The 25,800-nt window shown below is 40.8% G+C and overlaps 1 protein-coding gene across 5 annotated transcripts in view; it reads right to left on the reverse strand.

Annotated features, from left to right (window-relative positions):
• The window catches only part of THADA (THADA armadillo repeat containing), a 326,765-nt gene that overhangs the window by 139,733 nt on the left and 161,232 nt on the right, over nucleotides 1-25,800 (reverse strand). For all 5 annotated transcript variants that reach the window (XM_043468439.1, XM_043468440.1, XM_043468436.1 and 2 more), the window contains one exon: nucleotides 7,463-7,631. In XM_043468439.1, coding sequence (XP_043324374.1) covers nucleotides 7,463-7,631 — 169 coding nt within the window. The remainder of the gene's footprint in view (nucleotides 1-7,462; nucleotides 7,632-25,800) is intronic.

The following is a 25,800-nucleotide window of genomic DNA, read 5'->3' on the forward strand; positions in this document are numbered from 1 at the left end:
CACCCCCCCAAATATATAAACACACACACACTCTCAATAACTGGCATCTCTATACATGTGTATATGTATGTGTGTGTGTGTTGTATCTACATACATACTTACGTACGCATACTCTTTTCTACCATTACTTCCCCAACTCTAAAGCCAAACAGTACAAAAGCCAGGGGATACAGCAACTGAAAAATGTCTTAACTCTACACACCCCTGGCTGATATACTGTCAGTACTGCTACTGCTGCTAAGTCACTTCACTCGTGTCCGACTCTGTGAGACCCCATCCCTGGGATTCTCCAGGCAAGGACACTGGAGTGGGTTCCCATTTCCTTCTCCAATGCATAAAAGTGAAAAGTGAAAGTGAATTCACTCAGCCATGTCCGACTCTTAGCGGCCCCACGGACTGCAGCCCACCAGGCTCCTCCGTCCATGGGATTTTCCAGGCGAGAGTACTGGAGTGGGGCGCCATTGTCAGTACAGAGCACTGGAAAACAGCGGCAGGACACTGCCGAGTGACGGTCACAGTGTACTACCGTCAATGTTCCAAAGCTGGCAGCTAAAAGCTGTCTCCCACACCCAGAACAGGCTCCCTAAACAACACACATCAAATAAAAGCCTTTCGATTTTTATAAGGAAGGGATTAATTCATCTTCAAGAGAAGCATTTTAATTAAAAATGACTTTTCTGGGCTTATATCCAGATAGAAATAAAAGGTAAGATTTAACAAGGTCTAGTTTGTTTGTTTGTTTTAACTTAAGGGCCCAGGGCTTCCCAATCCTTTTCACATCAAGGCACTTGCAGAATATAACCTTTCTTTGGCACTTGGGGATAAAGAGACACTGCAGGTGACTGCCTGGAGCCTCCAGCCCCTCGAGGCCTCCCTCAGACTCCCTGGGTGCTGAAGGAGTCAATAAAGACTTAACACACATATAGCCATGTGAAGCTCTGCCTTAGTGTTTCTTGGACTGGGGACCTAGCAATTTAGATTTTTCTCCTTTCGCAGGAACACAAGTACTCAGAAAAAATGAGTAAATCTGGCCGCTAGTGACAAGACCGAGCCTTTCTTCATGACTCATTCCAGAAAAAAAAAGCACACTGACCAGCCGTCCATTTATAACTTACAACATCAGCATAATTTCATCTTTTGTTTTTGATTTTCCATTCTGAAATTCTATTTTCTGTGTAGAAAATAAACAACGGAGACAGGCCAAGCTTAGGTCACCAAGTGGAATCTGTCAAGGAATGTTTCATCTCTGGACAGCTCGAGAGAATTTCTACTTTATGTTTCACAATTTTGCACTTTTAAGAAATATGAGAAAGATGTTAAAATTCGTCAAGCATAAGGTGCTGTATTATACGGTCACATTTTGAAAGGATGGAATTGATCATTCTTCCATTCTACTTACTCATAGGTTTTAGTGCAACAATATTAGTAAAAAAAAATTTTTTTTCCTAAAAACATTCATTTCCTTATTCAGAAAACTCCAACAGAATTTATACTTAAGGCCACCTCCACTACTGACTTTTTATTTGTTTCCACTGCTTCTCTTTACAGCAGAGAATAAAGGGTGGTTGGTCTTATTCCTCTTTCCTGAACAGTGATTCTTTCAGACAACTAGCTGACCAAAGTGGCCCATCATTCTTTCTTTCTTGGTATTCTGCTTTTTTTTTCCACAAGGGTAACACCAAGATCTAGCTCTGTTTTTGTCTTGGTGCTGTCTCTCCCAGCCCAGCAGCCCTACACCCACCCCCATAAAGATCTTAACTCTGGCCCTAACACAGAGTGTATCAGGGTGTAACAGACTAAAGCAGAAATGCCTTAGCTTCAGTCTCCTTTTAAGACTGATGCCTTCATCTTTTGCCATTTCTTGGTTTCTGTTATTCATACGCCCCCTGGTCCCTGAGGGTTTAACTGGCTCACCTGGCTTCTAGCCCACAGCTCCCACACTGGGAGGTAAAAGCCTTAAAGGCAAACTCATGATTTCACTGAGCCTAGAACAGGGCAGGCATTCCACAGTGTGAACTGAATTCAATCTTGACCACTTTTACATGGTCCCAGCAGCTCCCAGGCCTAGGACCTATATGGTTGCCCAAGTTTGAGAGGCTTTGTTACACCCTTAAGGAAGACAGAAGGTGTGCAACTGTGAGTTTGGCTATAACCTAAGTCCTGAGGATTCTGTATTTCCAGGTTAGCAGTATTAAATGGGAGACCAAAGAGAAATCCTGAGAAAGATAAGCAGAGGGAAGGAAGGTACAATAAGTACTTTCAAAGGTTTTTTACCAGTTGTAGCTTTGCAGGATTTCACTGGCATCCTTTGTCCCTCTATATAATATGGATGGACTTCTTTGTTTCCAGTGTTGTGGTATATCAAATTAGACTTAAGCAGACTAATTGAGTGACAAGGGATTAAAAACAGAGCAAAGATAGATTCTTGATTTGGTTTCCCTAGGCATAAAAAGTCATTATTCACATAACTATCAGGGAGGCAGCAAGTTCTAAACACAAGAGAAGCGCAGGCTTTAATGTCTTCTCTGTACCCTGATTATCTCTGTGACTTTATTTCAAGTCACTCTCCCAGGCTCACCTCAATTTCCTCATCAGAAACACAGAGAATGGTGTGTGTGTGTGTGTGTGTGTGTGTGTGAGAGAGAGAGAGACAGTGTGTGGGCTTAGGCTATCTGAAGCCCATCAGTGTGTGTGTGTGTGTGTGTGTGTGTGTGTGTGTGTGAGAGAGAGAGACAGTGTGTGGGCTTAGGCTATCTGAAGCCCATCAGTGTGTGTGTGTGTGTGTGTGTGTGTGTGTGTGTGTGTGTGTGTGTGTGTGTGTGAGAGAGACAGTGTGTGGGCCTAGGCTATCTGAAGCCCATCAGAGTGTGTGTGTGTGTGTGTGTGTGTGTGTGAGAGAGAGAGAGACAGTGTGTGGGCTTAGGCTATCTGAAGCCCATCAGTGTGTGTGTGGTGTGTGTGTGTGTGTGTGTGTGTGTGTGTGTGTGAGAGAGAGAGACAGTGTGTGGGCCTAGGCTATCTGAAGCCCATCAGTGGTGTGTGTGTGTGTGTGTGTGTGTGTGTGTGTGTGTGTGTGTGTGTGAGAGACAGTGTGTGGACCTAGGCTATCTGAAGCCCATCAGAGTGTGTGTGTGTGTGTGTGTGTGTGTGTGAGAGAGACAGTGTGTGGGCTTAGGCTATCTGAAGCCCATCAGTGTGTGTGTGTGTGTGTGTGTGAGAGAGACAGTGTGTGGGCTTAGGCTATCTGAAGCCCATCAGTGTGTGTGTGTGTGTGTGTGTGTGTGTGTGTGTGTGTGTGTGTGTGTGTGTGTGTGTGTGTGTGAGAGAGACAGTGTGTGGGCCTAGGCTATCTGAAGCCCATCCCTGGTTAATATTTCATGTCAACCCAAGGATACAGCAATCCTACTCAGCTCTGCAACTAGAAAAGTAGAATCTTTTAAACCCAGAATTCTCAAAGTGCAGAAATCAAGGCTCCAAATTTAGGGAGCTGGAATAAAAGAATTAAAGTGTTCAACAGATTCTCCTGGTAAAGATGGAGGCAATGTAATACCAGGAAAGGGACATGTAGAACTGTGGAGATTATTTGGATTAACTGAAGGAAAAAGAATATCTTTGCCTAGAACATACATATAAATGCAAAAGTGGTTTTTCTTCTTTAATAGCAGCTGAATTTCCTCAACTGCCCACTTCAGCTTGCCCAAATGAAAGAGCTTAATTAAAGAAAGAGCAAGGATCACCTTTTATATGTCTATACCATACGAAAAATAACTGAAATGGGCAGGAAATGAAAAACTTTAGAACTCAATCTTTGACATCAAATAGTATATATTTCCTTATGAAACACCCAAAGGTGAGTTAAATACCCAAGAACCAGAATAAATCTTTCCTCATGATTGTTGGCCAAACTCTTCCTCCATACAAGAGAACTTTGTGAACTCCAACACGATTTCTTGGGAGTGATAAGCAACCTAGCAATAATGTCAAGTCCCCAACGTGAAGAATTCTGGCAACAAGAACAGACGTTTAATTCTACTTAAAAGACAGGGCAGCCCTGCCAGTGTTGTTCCCAAATGAGGTAATGTCCATGGCTCTTATCTAGTCTTTATTGAGATTTAATGTCATTTACCACTGGCTCTAGTGAACCTGCAGGATAATCTCACCTTTTCTGACATGCGTTACTTACATCCACTTCAATATGGCAATTATGAGCCTCTGGTTTTTAAAATGATTAAGGAACAAATCCCACATGTTCTTTCTTTTTTTCCATGTCCTATAATTTGAGCCTTTCTTCCACGGTTCCCCAAAATTCAGAGCTCAGCATATTTCTTGTTTGCAAGGTATACTACAGAGATAACTCTGAGGTTTAATATATTTATGTAAACATTTTTCAAAGATGTCAAAATTTATAATTCAAGAAACTGTTCTGTTAAAGAATTTGTTTTCTGATACAAAATGATTTCCTGCTTTGAAAAACATAACAATTTTCTATTTACTTAGCTGGTTCTGAAAGTCCCATGGAGATGACTTTTCCTTTCAAGCCCTAATATCGCTTTCTCAGGTGCAGGTCTTTTACTGATTTCAAAGGTAGCTTTATGCAGAGAAGGAATGTGTATGCTACAGAAGGGAATGAGAAAGAGAGCCCTCCCCATCTTAACCCCTCCTGCTTTCCCCACAAAGAATAACAGAGTGAAACAGAACTATTGCAACACAGATGAGACACCCGAATAGACATGACAAAAAGATTTTCACATGCCTTTGACTTCCTTTTTTTCAACCAGGGTATAAACCAATCTTGGTAAAGACAGGAATCCGTTTGACAAACACAAACACAATACCGGCACCCAACACCCATGTAGTTGTTGTTTTTGCCAACACTCAGGAACAAGGGCAACGGCCACAAGCACCCCAGCGTTAGAGGGTTTTGACTTTCCCACACTGTTTCACATATTATGTAGCAGAAGAAGTAACTTGGAGAATATCAAAGGCCGCCCAGAGACAGAATAAAAGACTATCTGTTGTTGCTGGGCAGACTGGTAGAACGCAAGCCAGACCTTTTAGAGGTGAGTAGCAGAATGAGGCTGGGAGGCCCTTTGTACCGCTGGTGGAAGAGCCAAAGCAACAATGTCAACCTCACTGCTTCTAAGTTTGGCCAAGAGTGGCTCTTCAATAAAGACAATCAGATGCCCCCCAACAATCCGAACCTTCCTTCTAACTCAGCTGCATCCCCTATGCATCTCTGAAAAGCCTGTTCTGCATGACTCATTACTGAAGCCTCCCTTCAAAGAAACAGCGGAGTCTGACAGAACTGTGTGGGCCTCAGGGTCCCATCTTTATAACCAAGATAATGACCCCTACCCCTCTTCATCACAGGGATAAAGTGAGGACCAAGGGAGATGAGTGCTTAGGAGTTTGTACTAAAGAAACCACCAATGATCCATAACGCACATAATAGAGGCCAGAGCATCTGGTCTGGGACGCTTGGGAGTTGCACCATCTTTTCAGGAGACCTGCAAGATTAAACTATTTTCAAAATGACACTGAGACATTACTTTCCTCTTTCATTCTCATTCTCTCCCAAGTGTACAGTGGAGTTTGCCAGAGGCTACAAGGTGTGTGATGATGTCACCCCTCTAATGACTAATGGAATGTGTGCTCATGAGTTCCTGTGTTTTATTTTCTGTTTTAGTTTCTAATTAAATTTTGATAGACAAAAGCCACTTGGGATCCTCAGAAACTATTCAAGAGGGTGAGGAGATCTTGAGACAGTTTGAGACCCGCCACCCTAGAAGTCTTGTCCCACCCAACCCTGCAGTTCCCAGCGGGGCTGACTCACAGCCAGTCTGAGTCTTTCTATATGCTGCTCCCCCTGCAGGGTAGGCATCCTTCTCCCCTTCCCTCGGCTACTTTCCACTCTCTTCTTAGATGTCATTTTCTCTGGGAAGGCTTTCCTGACATCCCCAGGACCAATCCGGTGGCACTGTCTGTGTTGCCCTAGTGCCAAGCACACTCACTTTCTGGTCTTCTTCTTTTAATAAATTTATTTATTTAGTTTTGGCTGCACTGGGTCTTTGTGGCTGCACAAGGGCTTTCTCTTTGTTGCGGTGAGCAGGTTTCCGACTGTGGTGGCTTCTCTTGCTGTGGTGCACAGGCTCTAAGGCGCATGGGTCTAGCTGCCCCAGGGCATGTGGGATCTTCCTAGACCAGGGATCGAACTCATGTCCCCTGCATTGGCAAGCATATTCTTAACCACTGGACCACCAGGGAAGTCCTCTTGTTTATTGTCCTCAATTCCGTCAACACAAGAACTTGGTCTCTATTTTGACTTTGACACAGTAGTATAAAGAAGTCACTCAACAAGTAAATACTTGCTGAATATATACAACAAACAAGGAAGGAAAGCAAACACCAGGTTTATTTTACATTCTCAACTAGACAGAATGAGTTACTAAAAACATCAGTTTTCATTATAGCACAGATTTATTAAAAAACTATGAATAATAATAATGATAATAATATTTATGTATCTTTCTACGGACCAAGTACTATTCTAAGCACCTTATACGCATTAATTCATTTATTCTTCACAGAAATCCCTAAGAGGTATATACTACTATTATTATCCTTGGTTCAAAAGAGAAGACACAGATGTATAGGTATTGAGTAGTGGATCTGAAATCGACACCCACACAAGACCGGATCCAGAGTTGCAGGCTTTAATCACTCTACACACCGCCTGCCACGTCAGCAGTGTGGATTGCAGGCTTAGAACATATATTTGGATCTCAAGGCCATCTCTCAAATCTGCTCACAAATCAGAAGCATGACCTGATATTTAAATCCCATCCCAGCCCCACTCCACAGCAGCCACATGAATAGCAGACCCCACTAATACCAACCTGTCCCCACGTTTACAGCCAGGATTTAAAAAGGACTGTTTCAATAAGAAGCCTATTCCTCAATCATTTATTGTACTTGAGTCTTGCCTAGAAGAAATGTTAAGTTAAAAGCAGTAAGTCATTTTGCTTATTTATTCAAAAGAGAAGTCTCCCTTGTAGCACAGAGAAAATAGGAAAGTAGGGTTTGATATTCAATGTACTAAGCTGCCTGATATGTATTAAGGAATGCTCACAACTTCACTGTGAACAGGGAGTGGCCCAGAATGTTCTTCAGGCATACTTGATGGAAAAGACACAACTTCTTCAGAGAGGAAAGCCAGATGGAAAAGCAGGCCACAGAAAACCTAGATTTTAATGCAAAAGATGTTCTGACTGAATCACACTGTGACATTGCATTCAAGTTTATGATGAAAAAAAGAACACCTAGGAAATATTTGTTCTTTCAGCAGTAGAGAACAGTTCTATGCATAAAGTGAAAAGTCCGTATATCAAATCGTCACCTGCTAACAGCACCCAAGTTCATCTAGCAGTATTCGACAAAAGTCATAAAGACTGACTTTACTTACTTGGAGAAGTGTCCCATGAATATGGTTTTGCCGGAAACACTGGTCAGTGCAGTCAGGGAGTTTGGCCAATAGAGTTTGGATGGTATTAGGGATTTCGTCCATCATGACAAACGGGACCAAGGCACGAGCTGCCATTTCACGGGAGCGGTAGACAGGTGAGTGACCGCATCTGAGAAGAGACAAAAGCACAAGACCATTCAATACACATATCTACATCCACACCTTTGTACATGCTGATGCTCTATCTAGCTCTGGCTGAGACATCCCACAGCAGGGATGGGGGAAGGAGTTGCTTCCTATTCCAAATGATGTTTTTATACTTCCCTGATTTCAAATGATTTTTTGTTTCTTTGTTTATATTAGTTCTACAGGTGACTTTGCTCTTCTCATAAACATCATTAACATCTATGGTTCTACCACAGATTGTAGGTTGTGGGCTGTCGTATTGCAAAGGATGGAAATCAGGAAAGCAAGTGTGATTCAAATATGCCAAAAGAAACCAGGCAGTTTCCACCAGTGACAGTTATATAAAGCAAGGGTAGAAACACTTGAGGTACAGTATAGTTAAATGTGTCTGGCTAAATCAGGTTCATGAAGAGGAGTGGAACTGCAGGCTGAGAAGTGGGTCAGGCCAGACCCACGGGGGAGTGTCTGAAATGGCCAAGTACAGGCTCTGAATTTATTGTCAAGAGAACAAGAGGTAGACCCTTGAGTCACCAAGTCCTTGCCTCACACCCAAAGAGCTTGGAGAGAAGCCAGTTCCTAAGTAACTGAAAGTCAGGGACAAGAGGTTATTTTGAGATTCAAAAAGGTCATTAGAAAGGCAAGTCATCTACGGGTCTCTTTTTTTGTAAATACTTAGAACCTGAGAGTCCACAACCGTTTTGTAGAAACTGTGCACCTGAGCGCCTTCACAGACATAGTCTTAATTGAAAGGAAAGCCGAATATGGTTAAGTCTTAGCTTAAATAAATTCTTGACTAGAACTCTCAAGACTTAAAGATCTTTCATCCCATTTAAAAAAAAAATTCAACTTACTTTTATGTAAGTTTATGTCATTAAGTTTATGTCATTAAGACATAAATGTCTTAAATGCCAAGACAAGAATGGGGAAGACCAGAAGACAGCAGACTCTGCAGGGGAAAGAGATGGCCTCTTATCTTTTTTCCAAAATTAATCAATATTCCAAGAAAAAATGACTGGCAAGATCTGGGCCATGAGGCCCATGGGGCCATTGATGCTTAGCATGTAGAGAGATAAAGCCCTATGACTAAAGTGTAACACTTCAGAGGTATCACTGACGTGTGTCTTAATATGACAGTAAAAGTACAGATGTAAGTTCTGTACAATCTAAGCAAAATTCCGTCTTGGGGAGAAGGATAGGTAGGAGAAAGGAGGGAAAGAAGAGAAAGAGGTACAGGATAAGTCAAAACACCGTGTTGTTTTTTCCCCTAAGACAGCAGGCTAGAGATGGGCCAATCAGCACTCACTTCCAGGATGGAGAATAGCTCACCTTACAACATGATGTGAGCAGACACTGAAGACTAAGGCTACAGTAGAGAGCTAGAGATTTCCCAATGGTTTTGACTGGACTTTGCCAACTCATCCATTTTCTTACGTGTCTTCCCTTTAAAATGATTAAACATTTGATCTGTAATTGGCAAAAGGAGTCAAATGTTTGCTTTGGCCCATGGTGGGGGTGGGGAGGGGCACGTAGTCGGGGAGTGAGTGAGAAAACTTCAATTGATGGAGAAAAGAAAATATTCTGAAAAAGCTGAGATTTAATTAGCAAATGACCTCACCCAGTACAGCCATCTGTCGGAAGCTTCCTGGGCTGTCTGTCCTCCCACCCCTCTGACACATAATACTTTGTGTTATAGTGTGCTTTATGTTACTTAAAAAGCACTTGTGTATAACTGTTTCTTTTCAAATACAAATAATTCTGACATGGTTACAGATGTTTAGTTTCTAATTAGCAGAAACCATACACTAAAGAATCCCCCTGCTTTTGCTCCTGACCTTTTACAAATGATGATTTCCCAAAGGAATCTGGCATCCATACAGGAGAAAGAATGGAAAGTCGGAGAAGTGCCAGAATTTTCTGCTTTCTGATACTCTGAACTAGGGTACTTTCCAAACGCACACAATCAGGTTAAAGAGAAAAACAAAACTGCCCCTCAAAAAAGTAATGCAATTATAGAAAAAGAGAAGAAGCCTATTTTTAAAGTAATATTTAATTAAGTACCATTCATTCTAAAGCAACGACTAAACATAATTTAGAACTCCTCTCTCATGGCCAATTGTTTAAATGGAAGGACAGATTCTAGTACACACACTCACACACGCACACAACTATCAAGTTAAAAAAAAATTTCCAGGATACTGTTTTGTCAGTCTTTAAGGACAGGAAATTCTTGATTCACATGCTGTTGAAGCCTGGTTTGGAGAATTTTGAACATTACTTTGGTAGCGTGTGAGATGAGTGCAACTGTGCCGTAGTATGAACATTCTTTGGCATTGCCTTTCGTAGGGATTGGAATGAAAACTGACGTTTTCCAGTCCTGTGGCCACTGAGTTTTTCAAATTTGCTGACATATTGAGTGCAGCACTTTCACAGCATCATCTTTTAGGATTTGAAATAGCTCAACTGGAATTCCATCACCTCTACTAGCTTTGCTCGTAGTGATACCTCCTAAGTCCCACTTGACTTTGCATTCCAGGATGTCTGACTCTAGGTGAGTGATCACACCATCATGGTTATCTGGGTCATTAAGACCTTTTTTGTATAGTTCTGTGTATTCTTGCCACCTTGTCTTAATATTTTTTGCTTCTGTTAGGTCCTTACCATTTCTGTTCTTTATTATGCCCATCTTTTCCTTGGTATCTCAAATTTTCTTGAAGAGATCTTTAGTCTTTCCCATACTATTGTTTCCCTCTATTTCTTTCCATTCATCACTGAGGAAGGCTTTCTTATGAAACAAGAAATTTCCAGATGTATGTGAACCTTCCAGAGTATGTGAACCGAGAACTTCCAGATGTTCAAGCTGGATTTAGAAGAGGCAGAGGAACCAGAGATCAAAGTGCCAACATCTGTTGGATCATCGAAAAAGCAAGAGAGTTCCAGAAAAACATCTACTTCTGCTTTACTGACTACGCCTGCGCCTTTGACTCTGTGGATCACAACAAACTGTGGAACATTTTTAAAGAGATGGAAATACCAGACCACCTGACCTGCCTCCTGAGAAATCTGTTTGCAGGTCAAGAAGCAACAGTTAGAACCGGACATGTAATAGTGGACCAGTTCCAAATTGGGAAAGGAGTACATCAAGGCTGTATATTGTCACCTTGCTTATTTAACTTAAATGCAGAGTACATCATGCAAACTGCTGGACTGGATGAAGCACAAGCTGGGATCAAGATTGCTGGGAGAAATATCAGTAACCTCAGATATGCAGATGATACCACCCTTATGGCAGAAAGCGAAGAGAAACTGAAGAGCCTCTTAATGAAATTGAAAGAGGAGAGTGAAAAAACTGGCTTAAAACTCAACATTCAAAAAACTAAGATCATGGCATCTGGTCCCATCATCTCATGGCAAATAGATGGGGAAACAGTGGAAACAGTGACAGACTTAATTTTGGGGGGCTTGAAAATCACTGCAGATGGGGACTGCAGCCATGAAATTAAAAGACGCCTGCTCCTTAGAAGGGAAGTCATGACCAACCCAGACAGCATATTAAAAAGCAGAGACATTACTTTGCTGACAAAGGTCTGTCTAGTCAAATCTATGGTTTTTCCAGTAGTCATGTATGGATGTGAGAGTTGGACCATAAAGAGAGCTGAGCACCAAAGAATTGATGCTTTTGAACTGTGGTGTTGGAGAAGACTCTTAAGGGTCCCTTGGACTGCACGGAGATCAAACCAGTCCATCCTAAAGGAAATCAGTCCTGAATATTCATTGGAAGGACTGATGCTGAAGCTGAAACTCCAATACTTTGGCCACCTGATGTGAAGGACTGACTCACTGGAAAAGACCCTGATGCTGGGGAAGATTGAGGGCAGGGGGAGAAGGGGATGACAGAGAATGAGATGGTTGGATGGCATCACCGACTTGATGGACATGAGTTTGAGTAAGCTCTGGGAGGTGGTGATGGACAGGGAAGCCTGGCATGCTGCAGTCCATGGGGTCGCGGAGTCAGACATGACTGAGCAACTGAACTGAACTGAGGGACAAGAAGCAGGTGTGATGAGATCCAGCTTTTCTTCAGGTATATGTGGCCTGGAGTGTGAGGGGATATAAATAGTCTTTTCAGCTCTAAGTGGAATATATTTGAAGCTAAAAATCTATCTTTCCCATAGATAGAATTTTCTAGTTTTGATTCAGCACAGGTGCCAAAATCAGGCAGAGACGATCTTCAGGAATGCATCATCCTGTTTTGGACACTGGGGTTTGTGACTTGGACAAGTTGCAGGAACCTCTCTGGATCTGTTGTGCAGACAGTAGTGGCAGTTATTGATCCCCAGTGAGATGGTGTCTATGAGAACACTCCAAGAAGGAAGTACTTTGAAAGTACAGTTTCAATAACGTGCCATGCCCCTGTTATGGTGGGATCAGCATAGTCTAGGAATGGCAGGCCTCCCTGTGGCCCCAACGAGAGAATGAAGACTGTGGTGTGAATGCTGCTGTTGTTCTTCAGTCACTCAGTCGTGTCCAACTCTTTGCGACCCCATGGACTGCAGCACGCCAGGCTCCTCTGTCCTCCCCTATCTCCCAGAGTTGGCTCAAATTCACCTCCATTGAGTCAGTGATGCTATCTAACCACCTCATCCTCTGCTGCCCCCTTCTCCTTTTGCCTTCAATCTTTACTAGCATCAGGCTCTTTTCCAATGAATCAGCTCTTTGCATCAGGTAGCCAAAGTACTGGAGCTTCAGATTCAGCATCAGTCCTTCTAACAAATATTCAGGATTGATCTCAAAAAAGAAAAGAACAATAAATTGATGATATGATGGCAAGGAGGATTTTTTTTTGCCTTCATTATAAAGTGATGAGGACGACTCTGGAGGCCTCCTGAAAAAAGTGAGACAGCTTCTACTCTTAAAGTTTCAATTTTACTCATTTTAAGTCTCTGGAAAACAAAACAAATGGATTTTGAATCTCGAAGGTTATTTCGTCTATTATCATAGTTTGGAAAGCATTTTCTCAGTACCCCAGCTGTGTTCTAGGCCTGAATACTAAATTGTTCACAAGATCTGCAGAACACACAGACACTGGTGTCTTAAATCTCTAGCTCTCTCCCTTAATAAGCCCTGTCCGTGTTCATTTTAACCGTACATGTATCAATTGCCTACTGTGTTCCTGGCCCTGGGTAACATGAGAGATGACACATTCGTAATAGTAACACCTGCACCCCACAATTGTACAACCCTTGGCAGCTTATAAATGTCTGTACATCCCTTATCTCTCTATACAGCATTCCTGTAGGATATGAGGGCATTATAAACCTCAGTTAATGGACAAAAAGTAAAATGCAGCTCAAAAGGCTCAGAGAACCCTCCATGATAGTTAAGCAGCAGCTCCAAGGCCAGAACTGCCATCCACGACTCTGCGATGGAGCTTGTGGGCTATTTCAAGTTGTAGCTCACACCTGGGTATTGGAGGACCATAAAAATATCTCCCAGCTAATGAAAACATGGGCCTGAATTTACAAGTATGTGGAAAATCTCTAAATTAGTGGGTTTTTTCCTTTTTAACATTCGTAGACTCATGAAAACCTTTTAGAATCTAATGTAAACTGTGGATTCTCTCACCAGAACAGTAGATTTACGTGCATACACATACAATTTCCCACCAGTTTTAGGAGGTTCATGGCTCATGCTCAAAACCCTTGGGGCAGAGTTTTCCAGATCCAGGTCAAGAATCTGCAGTTGCTTCTTTGCAGTGTGCCTGTGACTGGCAGGTAAGCACTCTGCTTTAAGAGATGTGGGGATGGAGAACAGGATGCTGTCACAGGGAACCATCAGCTCAGGGGGAGCCAGCCAGACAGCCTCACGATCACCAGTCAGCAGTACCCATGGAAACATCCAAGGGTGTATAGCGGCACAGAAAAGAGAACAAGAAGGAGAGTTCGAGTCGTTTTCTGGAGGAGATGAAGGATCTTCAAGGGAGGGTGATACACACCTTCAGACTTTAGGAACCCTGGCAGGCCCTGGAAATTTTAGAATGCACGATTCTGAGCAGGAAAAAATCATTCTTCTGACATCATCCAGTTTCACAGTGTGGTGGCTAAGCTTTTTCTCCAGGTGTTTCTCTTATATTTAGCCTCTGAATCTATTCCGGTGGAACATTTCACAGGTAAGTGGCTGGACATCACTCATAGCTGTCAGGCATGGAGATATCCACTGAGTGCCCAGCAAAAGCATATGCTGAGTTATTAGGAATGAGGGAACCAGAGAGAATCACTGCCCAGGTCGTGGGGAGTCTAGAATCTAGTAGGAAATTCAGGCCAATCAGCCAGTGCCTTCTGGGATCATGAGAAGTAAACACAGGTTGCTGTAGAGGAACTGAACTGGGACACCCAGAAAGGAGGGTGGGTGGTCTGGGTCAGCAGGGTCCCGCTGTGACTAAGTAGGGTCAGACAGAAGGAAGATTTGGGTTTGACAAGAAAGTGGTACCCTCTCTATGCCTTTCTGCCCATGAACCCAAACTGCCCCCCAGGGCACGCGGTCAAAAGGGAACTGAGGTTTATTAAATGATTACTGTGTACCAGAACTGGCTATGTACTTCAGAAACACCGTTTTATATTAAACCTTCATTATAAGCTCAGCATCATCAGCTATATTTTTAGATGAGAAAAGTAAGGTTTCCCAACATACTAAAGTCATAAAACTAGCAAGTGGCAGATCCTGCATTTTAATTAGGGTTTGTCCACCTGCAAAATTTAGTCAAAGACTTTGAACAGTGCAGCTGCCTCAAAATCCTCAGAGCCTTGAAAACACCAAGTGTTTCCAAAGTAACGTGTTCAACCTAATCACATTAAGGTATGAATGATTTATGGAACCAACCAGTCCCTAATTGTTAGAATGTGGAGCAGAACAATAAAGATGATGATGATAGTAACTAACATTTACTAAGCATCTATGGAGGGCCAGACCTATCGTTAAAAGCTCTGTGCATATTACATCATTTAATCCTTACAAGGCAGAAGGGCTGACAGAACATTAGTCGTCTATGTGGGGGAGGTAACTTTGAATGTAGGGGACTCTCTGCTGCTGATGAAAATAATCATCCACTTTCTAGAGATGCCCCTACTTGATCAAGGTGTCAGCATCTTAGGGACTAAACTGAGTTTGAAGAAGCTATGTCTGACCTCTCCTCAAATCCCTCACTAGGTTTACTTAAGAATGCATGCCATTATGGTCTGTTTCTCCTACAGCATGGCCAGCTGCTCTTAGGGAATGGTCATCTGGTCACTCAGCTGGTAAAGAATCTGCCTGCAATGCAGGAGACCCCAGTTTGATTCCTGGGTCAGGAAGATCCACTGGAGAAGGGATGACTACCCATTCCATATTCCTGGGCTTCCCTGGTGGCTCAGCTGGTAAAGAATATGCCTGCGATGCAGGAGACCCTGGTTCAATCCCTGGGTTGGGAAGATTCCCTGGAGAAGGGAACTGCTACCCACTCCAGTATTCGGGCCTGGAGAATCCCATGGACTGTACAGTCCATGGGGTTGCAAAGAGATGGACACAACCGAGTGACTTTCACTTTTTTCATTTACAGATAATCTTCAAAGCTGAGATGACCCTACCTCACAAGGTATCTCTGAAGGCTGGGTAGGAAGAAGTAGGCTGAGGCCACAGGTTATACTATGTATACAAAAATAAAAAACTTTCTATGCACGTTTTGTCAATCCAAATATTGTTGCATCTTTAGTGCCTTTGTACACCGCAGTTTACACTCACTGGACTAAATGGCCTTTTCACCCTTGTATACTTGGGGAACTCGTCCATATCCTCTGTAACTCTGCTCAGGTGTAACTTCTGTTCAATCCTTTGCTCTCCCGTGCCCTGTCACTTGGGCTTCCCAAGTAGCTCAGAGGTAAAGAATTGACCTGCCAATGCAGGAGCTGTAAGAGACATGGAGTCAATCCTTGGGTCGGGAAGATTCCCTGGAGGAGGAAATGGCAACCCACTCCAGTATTCTTGCCAGGATAATCCCATGGACAGAGAAGCCTGGAGGGCTATAGTCAATGCGGTCACAAAGAGTAGGACATGACTGAGTGACTGAGCACTCATGCACACACCCTGTCACTTCAATGGCATGCTTACAGGTGTCAGGGCAAGAGGCACATCCTGCTTATATTCCTCTCTCAGGTATCATGTTGGCTAGACCAAAATGATGTTTAAAAAAATTTTTTTAAATTCAAGTATAGTTTATTTATAATGTTGTGTTAGTTTCTAGAATACAATAAAGCGATCTAGTTTTACAAATATATATATATTTATATATATATATCATGTATATTCTTTTTCATATTCTTTTCCATTATGGTTTATTACACGATACTGAATATAGTTCCCTGTGCTAGACAATAGGACCTTGTGGTTTATTTCATGTTCAGTAGTTTTGTATCCACTAATCTCAAACTCCTGATTTATCCCTCCCCAACCTCCTTTCCCCTTCGGTAACTCTAAGTTTCTTTTCTATTAGACCAAAATGATCTTGAGAGCAGAAATAGGATCTTTATAGTTTCTGAGTAATATAGCAAATAAGACAGGAGTTAAGAACCTGTTCCAGAATCCAGAAAACCTGCTTAGGTCCAAGTTCTGCCTAGTGGGTGACCTTATACAGGTCACAGTGAACCTCCTAAGTTTTTACCATCTATAAAACAAGGAAGGGTAACTATCTCACAGGCTGTTGTGAAGCTTAAATGAGACAATGCATAGAAAACACAATGCCTTATAAGGCAAAATACCTTATACTTAAAAGTTTGAGCCACACATACAAACTCTCTAGTGTTGTCTATCTCAACAACTGGCTGAGGATAGAGCCTTACGATACACAACAGGCTTCAGGGCTCCTAAAGGCTTGTCCCTCTCCCTCCCCACCAGAGGAGCTGGAAACCAGAGAAGACTGAGTTTCTTTGGGGCCAACTGACTTGTTTATGTGGGGTCCGCTGCCTTTATTCCTCAGGTCCAGGCCCCAAATTCTACTTTCTGTCAATTCTAATGCTGTTTCTAACACCATTTCACCAAAGATTTATTTTTCCTTTTTATTGTCTGTGGTTCCTAGTTTCAGTCTTGCCTTCGGAAATTTGTACACGTGTGGGTACGTGTGTATGCATAAGAGAGAAACCACTGAAAAAAATAAGGTTGTACCAGCGAATCTGGAAAAAAAAAAACAAACAGTTCAGCATGTCCTGTCAGTATAAAATATGTTTTTGTTACAAATGCTATTCCTGAAGTCCTTTTTGCACATTCTAAGGTGAGTTCAATTCGGCCACAGTTGCCAGTCTCTACTTGTCCTTCTCCTCTGCTGATTTTCAGTTCATCAAAGGGCCTACCAGCGCCTGAACTACTCGTTCCCTTTCCTGCAACTCAAACCGCTAGCACTTAGAAGTCGCATTTACTGTAATCTTGCCTTCTGCACAGCTCATGGATTTCTTTATTCAAATATATTTCTTGGAAGAGTAATGGGTTCAGGACTTTTGAAGTCTGATTTGAAAAATAATTCTTGGTTTGGGTAGTAAGGGAGAAATAAGAGCAGTAGACAGTAGCTAAGCTAAAAATTGTACACTTCTAGCTTTCATGGACAAGTATATATACATAAATAATTTCTGCAGGTAGAGTGTTTAGTTCAAACAGCTACCGGGCAGCTCAAAGCTGCAATTGCTCTTTACAAATTAACTCAAATCAACATGTTAAGATCGTTACAAAAATTTATATAAAGAAATGCTGAAAATAATCAATAAGCCAAAACAGAACATCTGAGAAGTAGTGTGTACTTCTGGGACATACCAACCAGAGTCTAAGCTGTAGAAAGAGCATCCTTTCAAGGTCATCTCCACTCACTCTGCCTCTAAATTACCAAGGCTTTCCCCAGGTCAACGAGCCATAGGCTGTTAATTCCAAAGGGCTGAAAATGGCAACTGCCAGGAGTTGGGAATCGGCTTCCAACACTCTGACACCCTTCGCTTGTCCCTGTAAGAATTGGGCACCACACTTGTCCACATATGTGGCAAGGACACAGGGTGATGGACGCAGTGGCAATGGCTAGTTGCATTCATATCATTCCTTTTAGTGTTAGGAAATAAAGCAAGAGAACTTGCCAAGCGGGGAAGGTATTCAGTGTGGTGCTCAGTTTAAAGAGATCTTTGAATAATACTCTTTAATTATTTACAATTACAAACATGTTCTAAATAAATGAAAGGATGCTTTCTGAATACTAATCCCTGGTTGCTTCCTGGTATCCAAACATAGAGTATGAAAATTATATTTCATCTGAAATTTCATTTTATGCTTTCATTTGCCTAGACAACAACAAATACAATTTGAAACTTAATTTTTCAGATTCCAACCAAGTTGTCTAGACAGCTGGAAAGAAGGTTTTTTGGGTTTTTTTTTTTTCCCTCTCCTCTGGAGCACTGAAATGCAGTTATAACTTAACAATGATTCTTTCCTAACTCGGAAAAACATGGTAAAGACTTTCTGGCAACATAAACACAAAGACTTTGGAGGTCCTAGAGATTAAAAGGGAATCATTACTTTCAGTCATTACCCAAAGTAAAATGGAGTATTATAAAGTAAAAAAATAAAAATAAAAATCTAACACAAACAGTATAAAACTTTCCTACATAATGAAAATAACTACTAGACTTAGTTTGAAATTTTGGCACAGTCCTCCTCCCGGTCCATTTGTGGGTTTTCCTCTCTGACTCTGGATCAACAAGCTGCATTTTGGTCTACTGGCCTCCGCAAGGACAGCTGGAAGAGCATTCTGGATCTGCCCCCGGGGCTCTCAAGCTGGGATAAGCTGTGTGCAGGGCAGGAGCTGATGGCTGCAGCTTGTGCAGACTGAGGGAAAGAGCTGTGCGTTCCTCTCAGTAGCAAAAGCCCTCCCGATGTTTCTGCCCAGCTCCACTAAAGACGAGAGATGAACACATTCAGGTGGTCACTGAGTCTTTAAGGGGCTTGAGGTGACTCCCTGGCCTCTCCGCATGTCTTCGCCGTTCCTTGCAGGTAGTGGTGGGTTGGAGAAAAATAGTCCTGAACTGATCAGAGGCCGAGTTCTCTAAGTGACTTGACACAATTGAAACACGACCCATTAACCTTTAGGGCATGCGGCTTCATATTCATTGAGTGACAGGATAGTCAGTTTAAGGAACCACACAAAGATACAGAGGAAACGTACTTTCTTCTTAAGATAATATATATGTTTTTTTTTTTTCACTCAGTCATGTCCAACTCTTTGTGACCCCATGGACTATAGCCCACCAGGCTCCTCTGTGCACGGGACCCTCCACGCAAGAACACTGGAATGGGTTGCCATTTTCTCCTCCAGGAGATCTTCCTGACCCTGGGATCAAACCCAAGTCTCCTGCGACTCCTGCACTGCAGGCAGATTCTTGACCACTGAGCTACCAGGGAAGCCCTCAAAGCACCCTAAATCTAGCCCAGTATTCGGTGGACAAATCACAGGTGCTGAGTACATCCTTCTCAAACCAATGGAACTTAACTTTTCAGGTGACTCTTTCTGAGAAGATATTAAAATCTTGTGAGTTAACGTGAGTGCTTAACATAGCCTGATAATTTTTAAATAAACACTTATAAATGTGAACAATTTTATGAACTTCCTTTTTGACAAGAATCTGTCACATTTCTGAGAGATTCCAATATCCATGCTAAAACCCAAGGAAGAGAAAGGGAAAGGAAAGTGGGAACATTTACTGAGTATCTGCCAGGTACCAGCCATGTGCAAGGCACTTCCAAAAATTTTATCTCACTTTTAGTACTCACATAAGCCCTTTGAAATGAGAATATAATACTATATACACATATGTCAGTTTTTGCTCTAGATGGTCTAGTGGGAACATGTACAGAATGATGAGTTGCCAAATGAAATGTATCCACAAGCAAATAAAGTGCACTGTGCCGATTTCTGTTATGGCTAATGGATGTGCAATCCTGTATAAGCAATTTATCCCATTAATTCCAATGGTCAGAACTCATTTTTGCAGATCCCATACACAATGAACTGGCAGCCTAAATGTGTTTCCTACTGCTCCAAATAGTGTTTAATAAAATAAAACCTAAGGGTGTGTAACTCACTATCTTTAAGGAAGGCAAATTAGTCACCAGGAAATAGCTGTCCAGGAAATTGTAGTCTTTGTAGACAGGCAGCAGCCAGAGGTAGCTGGAGAGCCCTGTATTAGACTGGGACAGGCTCCCCAAGGGCTGTGGGAATGTCCTCTGCTGTCCTCTATCAATATTAGCCAAGTTGGGTCAAATCAGCTACAGTCTTTTGAAGTGGAGCATTTATTTAGAGACAAGTTCAAAATGTCCAAGGATAAAAATCTTTAACATTTTTAAAGACAAGAGACACAGGTCAGCACACTGGCAGGATCTTCATGGGCTTAGGAAAAAATAATACACATAGTCATCAGCTTCAAGTGACTATTTTGGTGGAGTGAAACCTACTGTTCAGCAGAAACTTCCTTCTTTTTTTTTTAAGCAGAAACTCTTACACAGTCCCTTTGGTGCCTCTTTAGCCAGACTACTTTTAAAACATCCTCAAATTAAAATATTAGTATCTAAATGTGGCCGTAGGCCAGTTACATAATGTCCTTTCACATCCTCATCTGTAAAAGAAGATTAGAGTAAGTGATCTTGAAGGTCCCCTTCAATAACAAAATCCTATAATTCAATGGACATTTAAACATTCCAGGCAGATAGCTATCTTTTTTATTTCAGAATATCTTTATGACCTCTCTTGACTTGCTCCATTGCTTAATCTCATAACAATATTGATGCTGATAATAGAAGTTTTATGTCTAATACAAACCACACTCAATCTTTCTATAGTTGGGAGCCAATTTTCTCTAGGTTGAGCCTCTGTGGAGTTGGAAAACAAATGACCAGTGTTTTCTATACACAGGAAAACCCTTCATTAGCTATACTGGAATCCTGTCATTAAGTCACCCCTTACTCTTCCCTTCCGTGGGCTAAACCAACTCCAATTCCTTTAATCATGTAGAACCTCTTCTCCAGAATCTAGTTAATTATGTTGCCTCAATGGAGAGCTGAATGAATCTTCCCAGTACTATCAACTAAAACAGTGATTTGTGCTCCTGCTAGATGAGAGAAATTTGAGTGTTTCTTTTAATCTGATTATTCTCCAGAGATTGCAATTTGTTTTTGCTGAAGCTAATTAATACCCCTGAATGACTTTCCTCAGGTTTCACAGCATCACTTTAAGCTAAAATCAGAAAGAGTGAATTTTTTTAAAACCATGAAGTACATGGAAAGTTTTGAAAACGTTCCAAGAAATTGTACTTTTTTGACCTGAAAAAACAGCACAAATGAGCAAAGAATATTGAGATGTTAGTAAGAGATCTGCCCCTGGAAAGATTCTTCTCTCAAATGGAGACATAAATTAGGTAAACTGAGTCACACATCACCATCCCTACAGCACCCAAGCAGACCACTGCCAGCCCTATCTGTAAACACTCTCAGGGAAAGTTTTACATCCTCCTTTCATTGCCCCAATGCCCACATTCATTTCACAGTCAAAAAGTACTTCCTTAAGGATAATTGTACTCTTTTCTTGCTGCAACTTAATTTTGTTTTTCTGGTTCCACATGCCAGGGAAACAAATGAATTTATACCTAAACAAATAACCTTTTGACTTGTGCCCAAAATATAGTGTGGATGAGAAGAAATCAAACCAACCACAACAACAAAAAAATGGGTCAAACTTTGAACCAAGACTTTAGCAAAGAAGATATATGGATAGCAAAGAAACACATGGAAAGATGCTCGATGTCTAAAATTAAGACCAAGCACACAGAGTGTTGACCAGCATGTGGAACCAGTGGGACTCTCATCCTCTGCTGGTGGAAATGTAAAACGGTACAATCACTTTGGAAAATAATTTGGCAGTTTCTTAAATGGTTAAATGTATACCATTCTCCACAACCCACTCATTCCACTCCTGGATGTTTACCCTAAAAAAAAAAAAAGCATATGTCCATATAAAAACTTGTATATGAATATTTCTGGCAACTTTATTTGTAATAGTCAAAACTAGACACAGCAAAAATATCCCTCAACAGGTACATAAGTAAATCATGGTATAGCTGTACAATGGGATACTATTCTGTGATAGAAAGGAACAAACTACTTATATGCGTAATGACATGGGTTAATCTCAAATTTATTATGCTGAGTGAAAAAGTCAGACAAATAAAGTACATAATATATGACTCCACTTAAATAAATTCTAGAAAATGCAAATTAATCTACAGTGATATAGAACAGCTGTTGCCAGGTGAGAGGGGCTGGGATTGTTGGAGAAGGCTACAGAAGGACACAAGGAAACTTCTGTGGGTGCTAGATATGATTACTATCTTGACACTGGGAATGATTTTATGGATGTATAAACTTACCAAATTGTACACTTGCAACATGTGCAGTTTACCTTATACCTCAAAAATGCTGTTTTTTTTTTTTTTAAGGATAACATTTCACATACATTAGAAAAGTTGTTACACACCCTATCTTGTTCTCCCATCTCAGCCACCAGTCACACCTCCAAAACATCCCAAATCTTCTCTTCTTCATATCAAACAAGCCCAGATATTTACTTTGAACTTTTACAACCAGAATGGCCCATCCCTTGTGCTCTCTTAAAGAATTAAATCAATAAATACCTAAATCCTAACAATGAACTGAGTAAGAATTAGAAACTTTTTTCAGAACCAGTATTCTGCATCTTCCATGTGCTCTTCTAGGACAGGCTCAGAGACAGTAAGTGACTTGACCAAACCCACAAAAGAAGTGAACGGACAAGCCAGGCTTCAAAGTCAGGTTTGTCTGACTCCAGAGACCAGGGTAGTTAAAAAAAAACAGCATGCCCCAACTATAAAACATTTTTACCACCATAGGATGGAACAACAATAACAAATACTAAAAGAAATACAATTTTATAATAACTCTTACATATACTTGACAATCCACACCATTCTGCTAAGCAATGCCAGATCCACTGGGCCAGCTTTAATAAGTACTGCATTTAGCAGTAGAATTTTTCATGTGGTTAAGGTCAAACAGATTTATCTTCCACTTTGAGTAGACTGAACCTGATTTCTAGTATCTTTTTTTGTGCATGTGCTTATTTTGATAATTTATTTATTCCATAGTGAAAAGGTTAATTTTCAACTCATCCCTATTTGAATCATGCTGAATTCTGAACAAACAGAAGCCAAATTAGCATACTATTATTTAACATCGTCCCAGTGAATGCACAATGGAAACTGCTGTGCTAAATTTGAAGATGAAACAAAATAGATAATAAACATACATACCCACATACTCTACCACTAATGAAAAAAATACTAGTGTTACAAGTATACAGTTTCAGTGGTGATGTTCTCTTTGTTCAGAAGCAAGGTACACTACAATGCGGTTGAAGCCTTCCAGCATTTAATTAGCCTACTAATTATAAGCAGAGTCACATTACCTTTAAGTCTTTCCTTAAGACTAAGGTTGTGACTAAGGCTTAATACATTAATTTCATGGCAATTGTATTTTAAGATGGGGACCATGTTAATAAAGAACTCTGGTCATATCCTCCAATATGTCCATGTGACTGAAGGCTCTGGCTGTGACACAACTTGATATACTGACTACGAGAAAAATCACTGCTAATATCCACTGCTACTTTTAGTGGCCAATAGATATTTTTCTACTGCATTCAAAGCATAAGTAACATTCAAGAGAATCTTTACAAAGGGTAGACAAATGAATATAAAAAGAAATAAAATCATTAAGTGACATTCTTTATTCCCATTTGAATTCAATTAATAAATTTAACATCAATTCAGTATCACCTTACTCCCCAATTTCCCTCCTTGCCCATTAAAAAAAAAGTACAAACTGTATGAATCATTCTTCAATCATGCCATGGACATAACCTTCAACCTAAGATTAAAAACACAGTGCTATGTGTGAAATTCAATACTGTTTAACTTCTGGGTGCTAAGATTTAATGCAAACAACATTTCAAAGGAAAATGAAACAATCTAGATCACTTCCGTTCATTTTTATGATTTTCTCAGTAGATTTCTATGGCTTAGGGTACAAATGCTAGTATTTGGATCCTCAGTAAATTGGTGAAATTTGGAATCATTTAGTTTATAATCTGTATCACAAGTTTGTACAAGGCACAGAAAAGTTCTCTACTCCCTTACACACTTCCAAGTATTTCATTTACTGTTCAAATGATTAATCTGACAAAATCATCAGTCAAAAAGAAAGTAAAGAAATCTTATTTTTTAAAGTGGAGGTTTTTAAGATGCACTCTTCACAACATACTGCTTTATCTATCTATGTTACTATGGTAAAATCTTTATTTCCTGAAAGAAAACTTTTTCCTTCTTGAATTCAAATTTGTCTTATGTATGAGAAGGTCAGGGCATGTTTCTACTGGTTTCATTCAAAGTGAGCATTAATATTTTAAATTTACCTTAGTTTCTTCCTAAATTCCTATAGGTTCTCACCTTTTTTAAGGAAAGTACTAAATTTAAATACAAAAAATGGTATTGCTGAAACAATGGTGAATGTTCATAATTACCTCCATATGACTGTAAGAATAAGCGCGCGCTCTCTCTCACACACAGGAAAAAAGAAGCACCTTTTAGTCAGAATTCTGAGTTCAGGGCTTTCAGGCTTAACAAAAAAAGTTTCCTGATTTGTAATAGAGCTGTTTTCATACTTTCTTTTTCCACGCTGAAATCACACTGCAGCTATATCACCAGGTAACATGTTTGCAATGTTAGAGAAGTTTCTTGGTTTAGCAAAAATAAAACTAAAAAATTTTTAAAAGGGAAGAGTCTAGTCCTCCAGTAGAATCACCATGACCAGTGAAGCTAAAAGAACTGGTTGAATCACTGGTCAAGAGTCAGTTTTATAGCAAAAATTAGTTGGGCCAACAGAACCTACCAGGAAAATATAAGGTCAGGCTTGAGTCTGATTTGGTGAAGAAACACATGCTTGGCCACTCAAGGAGCTAGGCAGATGACATTAACCTAACATTACTTCTGGTCACTGGGCATTTCAATGCCACTGTTTGAGAATATGAGCAATAGATGCTACTATTCTGGCCACCAAGAGACCCCATTCCCTTCTTTTGCTACATTTGTGGAAGCAGGATGGCTAGAATGGTTTATAATCAATCATTTTCAAGAAAGGGCTCTTCTCCAATTCCAGAGATGCCAATATGTCCCTATGATGTCAGCAAAACAGTCTCTTCATCTTGTGTTCTTTAAGGTTCTCTGTGCTTTAGTCTCATGGTTCTTAAGCTATGGTATTTCCAACTGTGTCCAAAGTACTGGAGCTCCCAGGAAGCAAGTATCATTCATTCATTCACTCATTTACATTGTGGTAAAATATACATAGGGGGCCTCCTTAGTGGCTCAGTGGTACGGAAACAACCTGTCAATGCAGGAGACATGGGTTCAATCCCTGCATCAGGAAGATCCTCTGGAAAAGGAAATGGCAACCCACTCCAGTATGCAAGCCTGGGAAATCCCATGGACAGAAGAGCCTGGTGGGCTACAGTCCATGGGGTCACAAAGAGCTGGCACAACTGAGTGACTAAACAACAACAAAAGCAACACAAATCTACATAAAATACAACTTACACATTTTTTTTTTTAAGGTAAGAAATAGATTTATTTAGAGAGATACACATTCCACAGACAGAATGTGGTCCATCTCAAAAGGTGAGAACAGACTTGGGAGAAACAAATTCCACAGAGTGTGGACCATCTCAGGAGGCAAGAGACCCTCAAATATGGGCTGGTTTAAAACTTATACATCCGTTAAGTGTACAGTTCAGTGGCATTAAGCACATTCACCAAGCAACGTTAGAGCATTTTAGACTCTGGCTTCAGTATCTAGATATCTAGGCATTCATTAGTTAATATTCATGGATTCACAGAGACAGATGTCATTCTATTTCCAGGTAACCTCTTGAATAAGTATACAAAATCAGAGTTCATTCAGCACACTATGATTTGTATGCTTGAGGTGAAGAAAGAACCACCCAAACCAAGCATTCCTTC

This window comes from Cervus canadensis, chromosome 5 (assembly GCF_019320065.1).
Source record: "Cervus canadensis isolate Bull #8, Minnesota chromosome 5, ASM1932006v1, whole genome shotgun sequence".
Classification (NCBI taxonomy): Eukaryota; Metazoa; Chordata; class Mammalia; order Artiodactyla; family Cervidae; genus Cervus; species Cervus canadensis.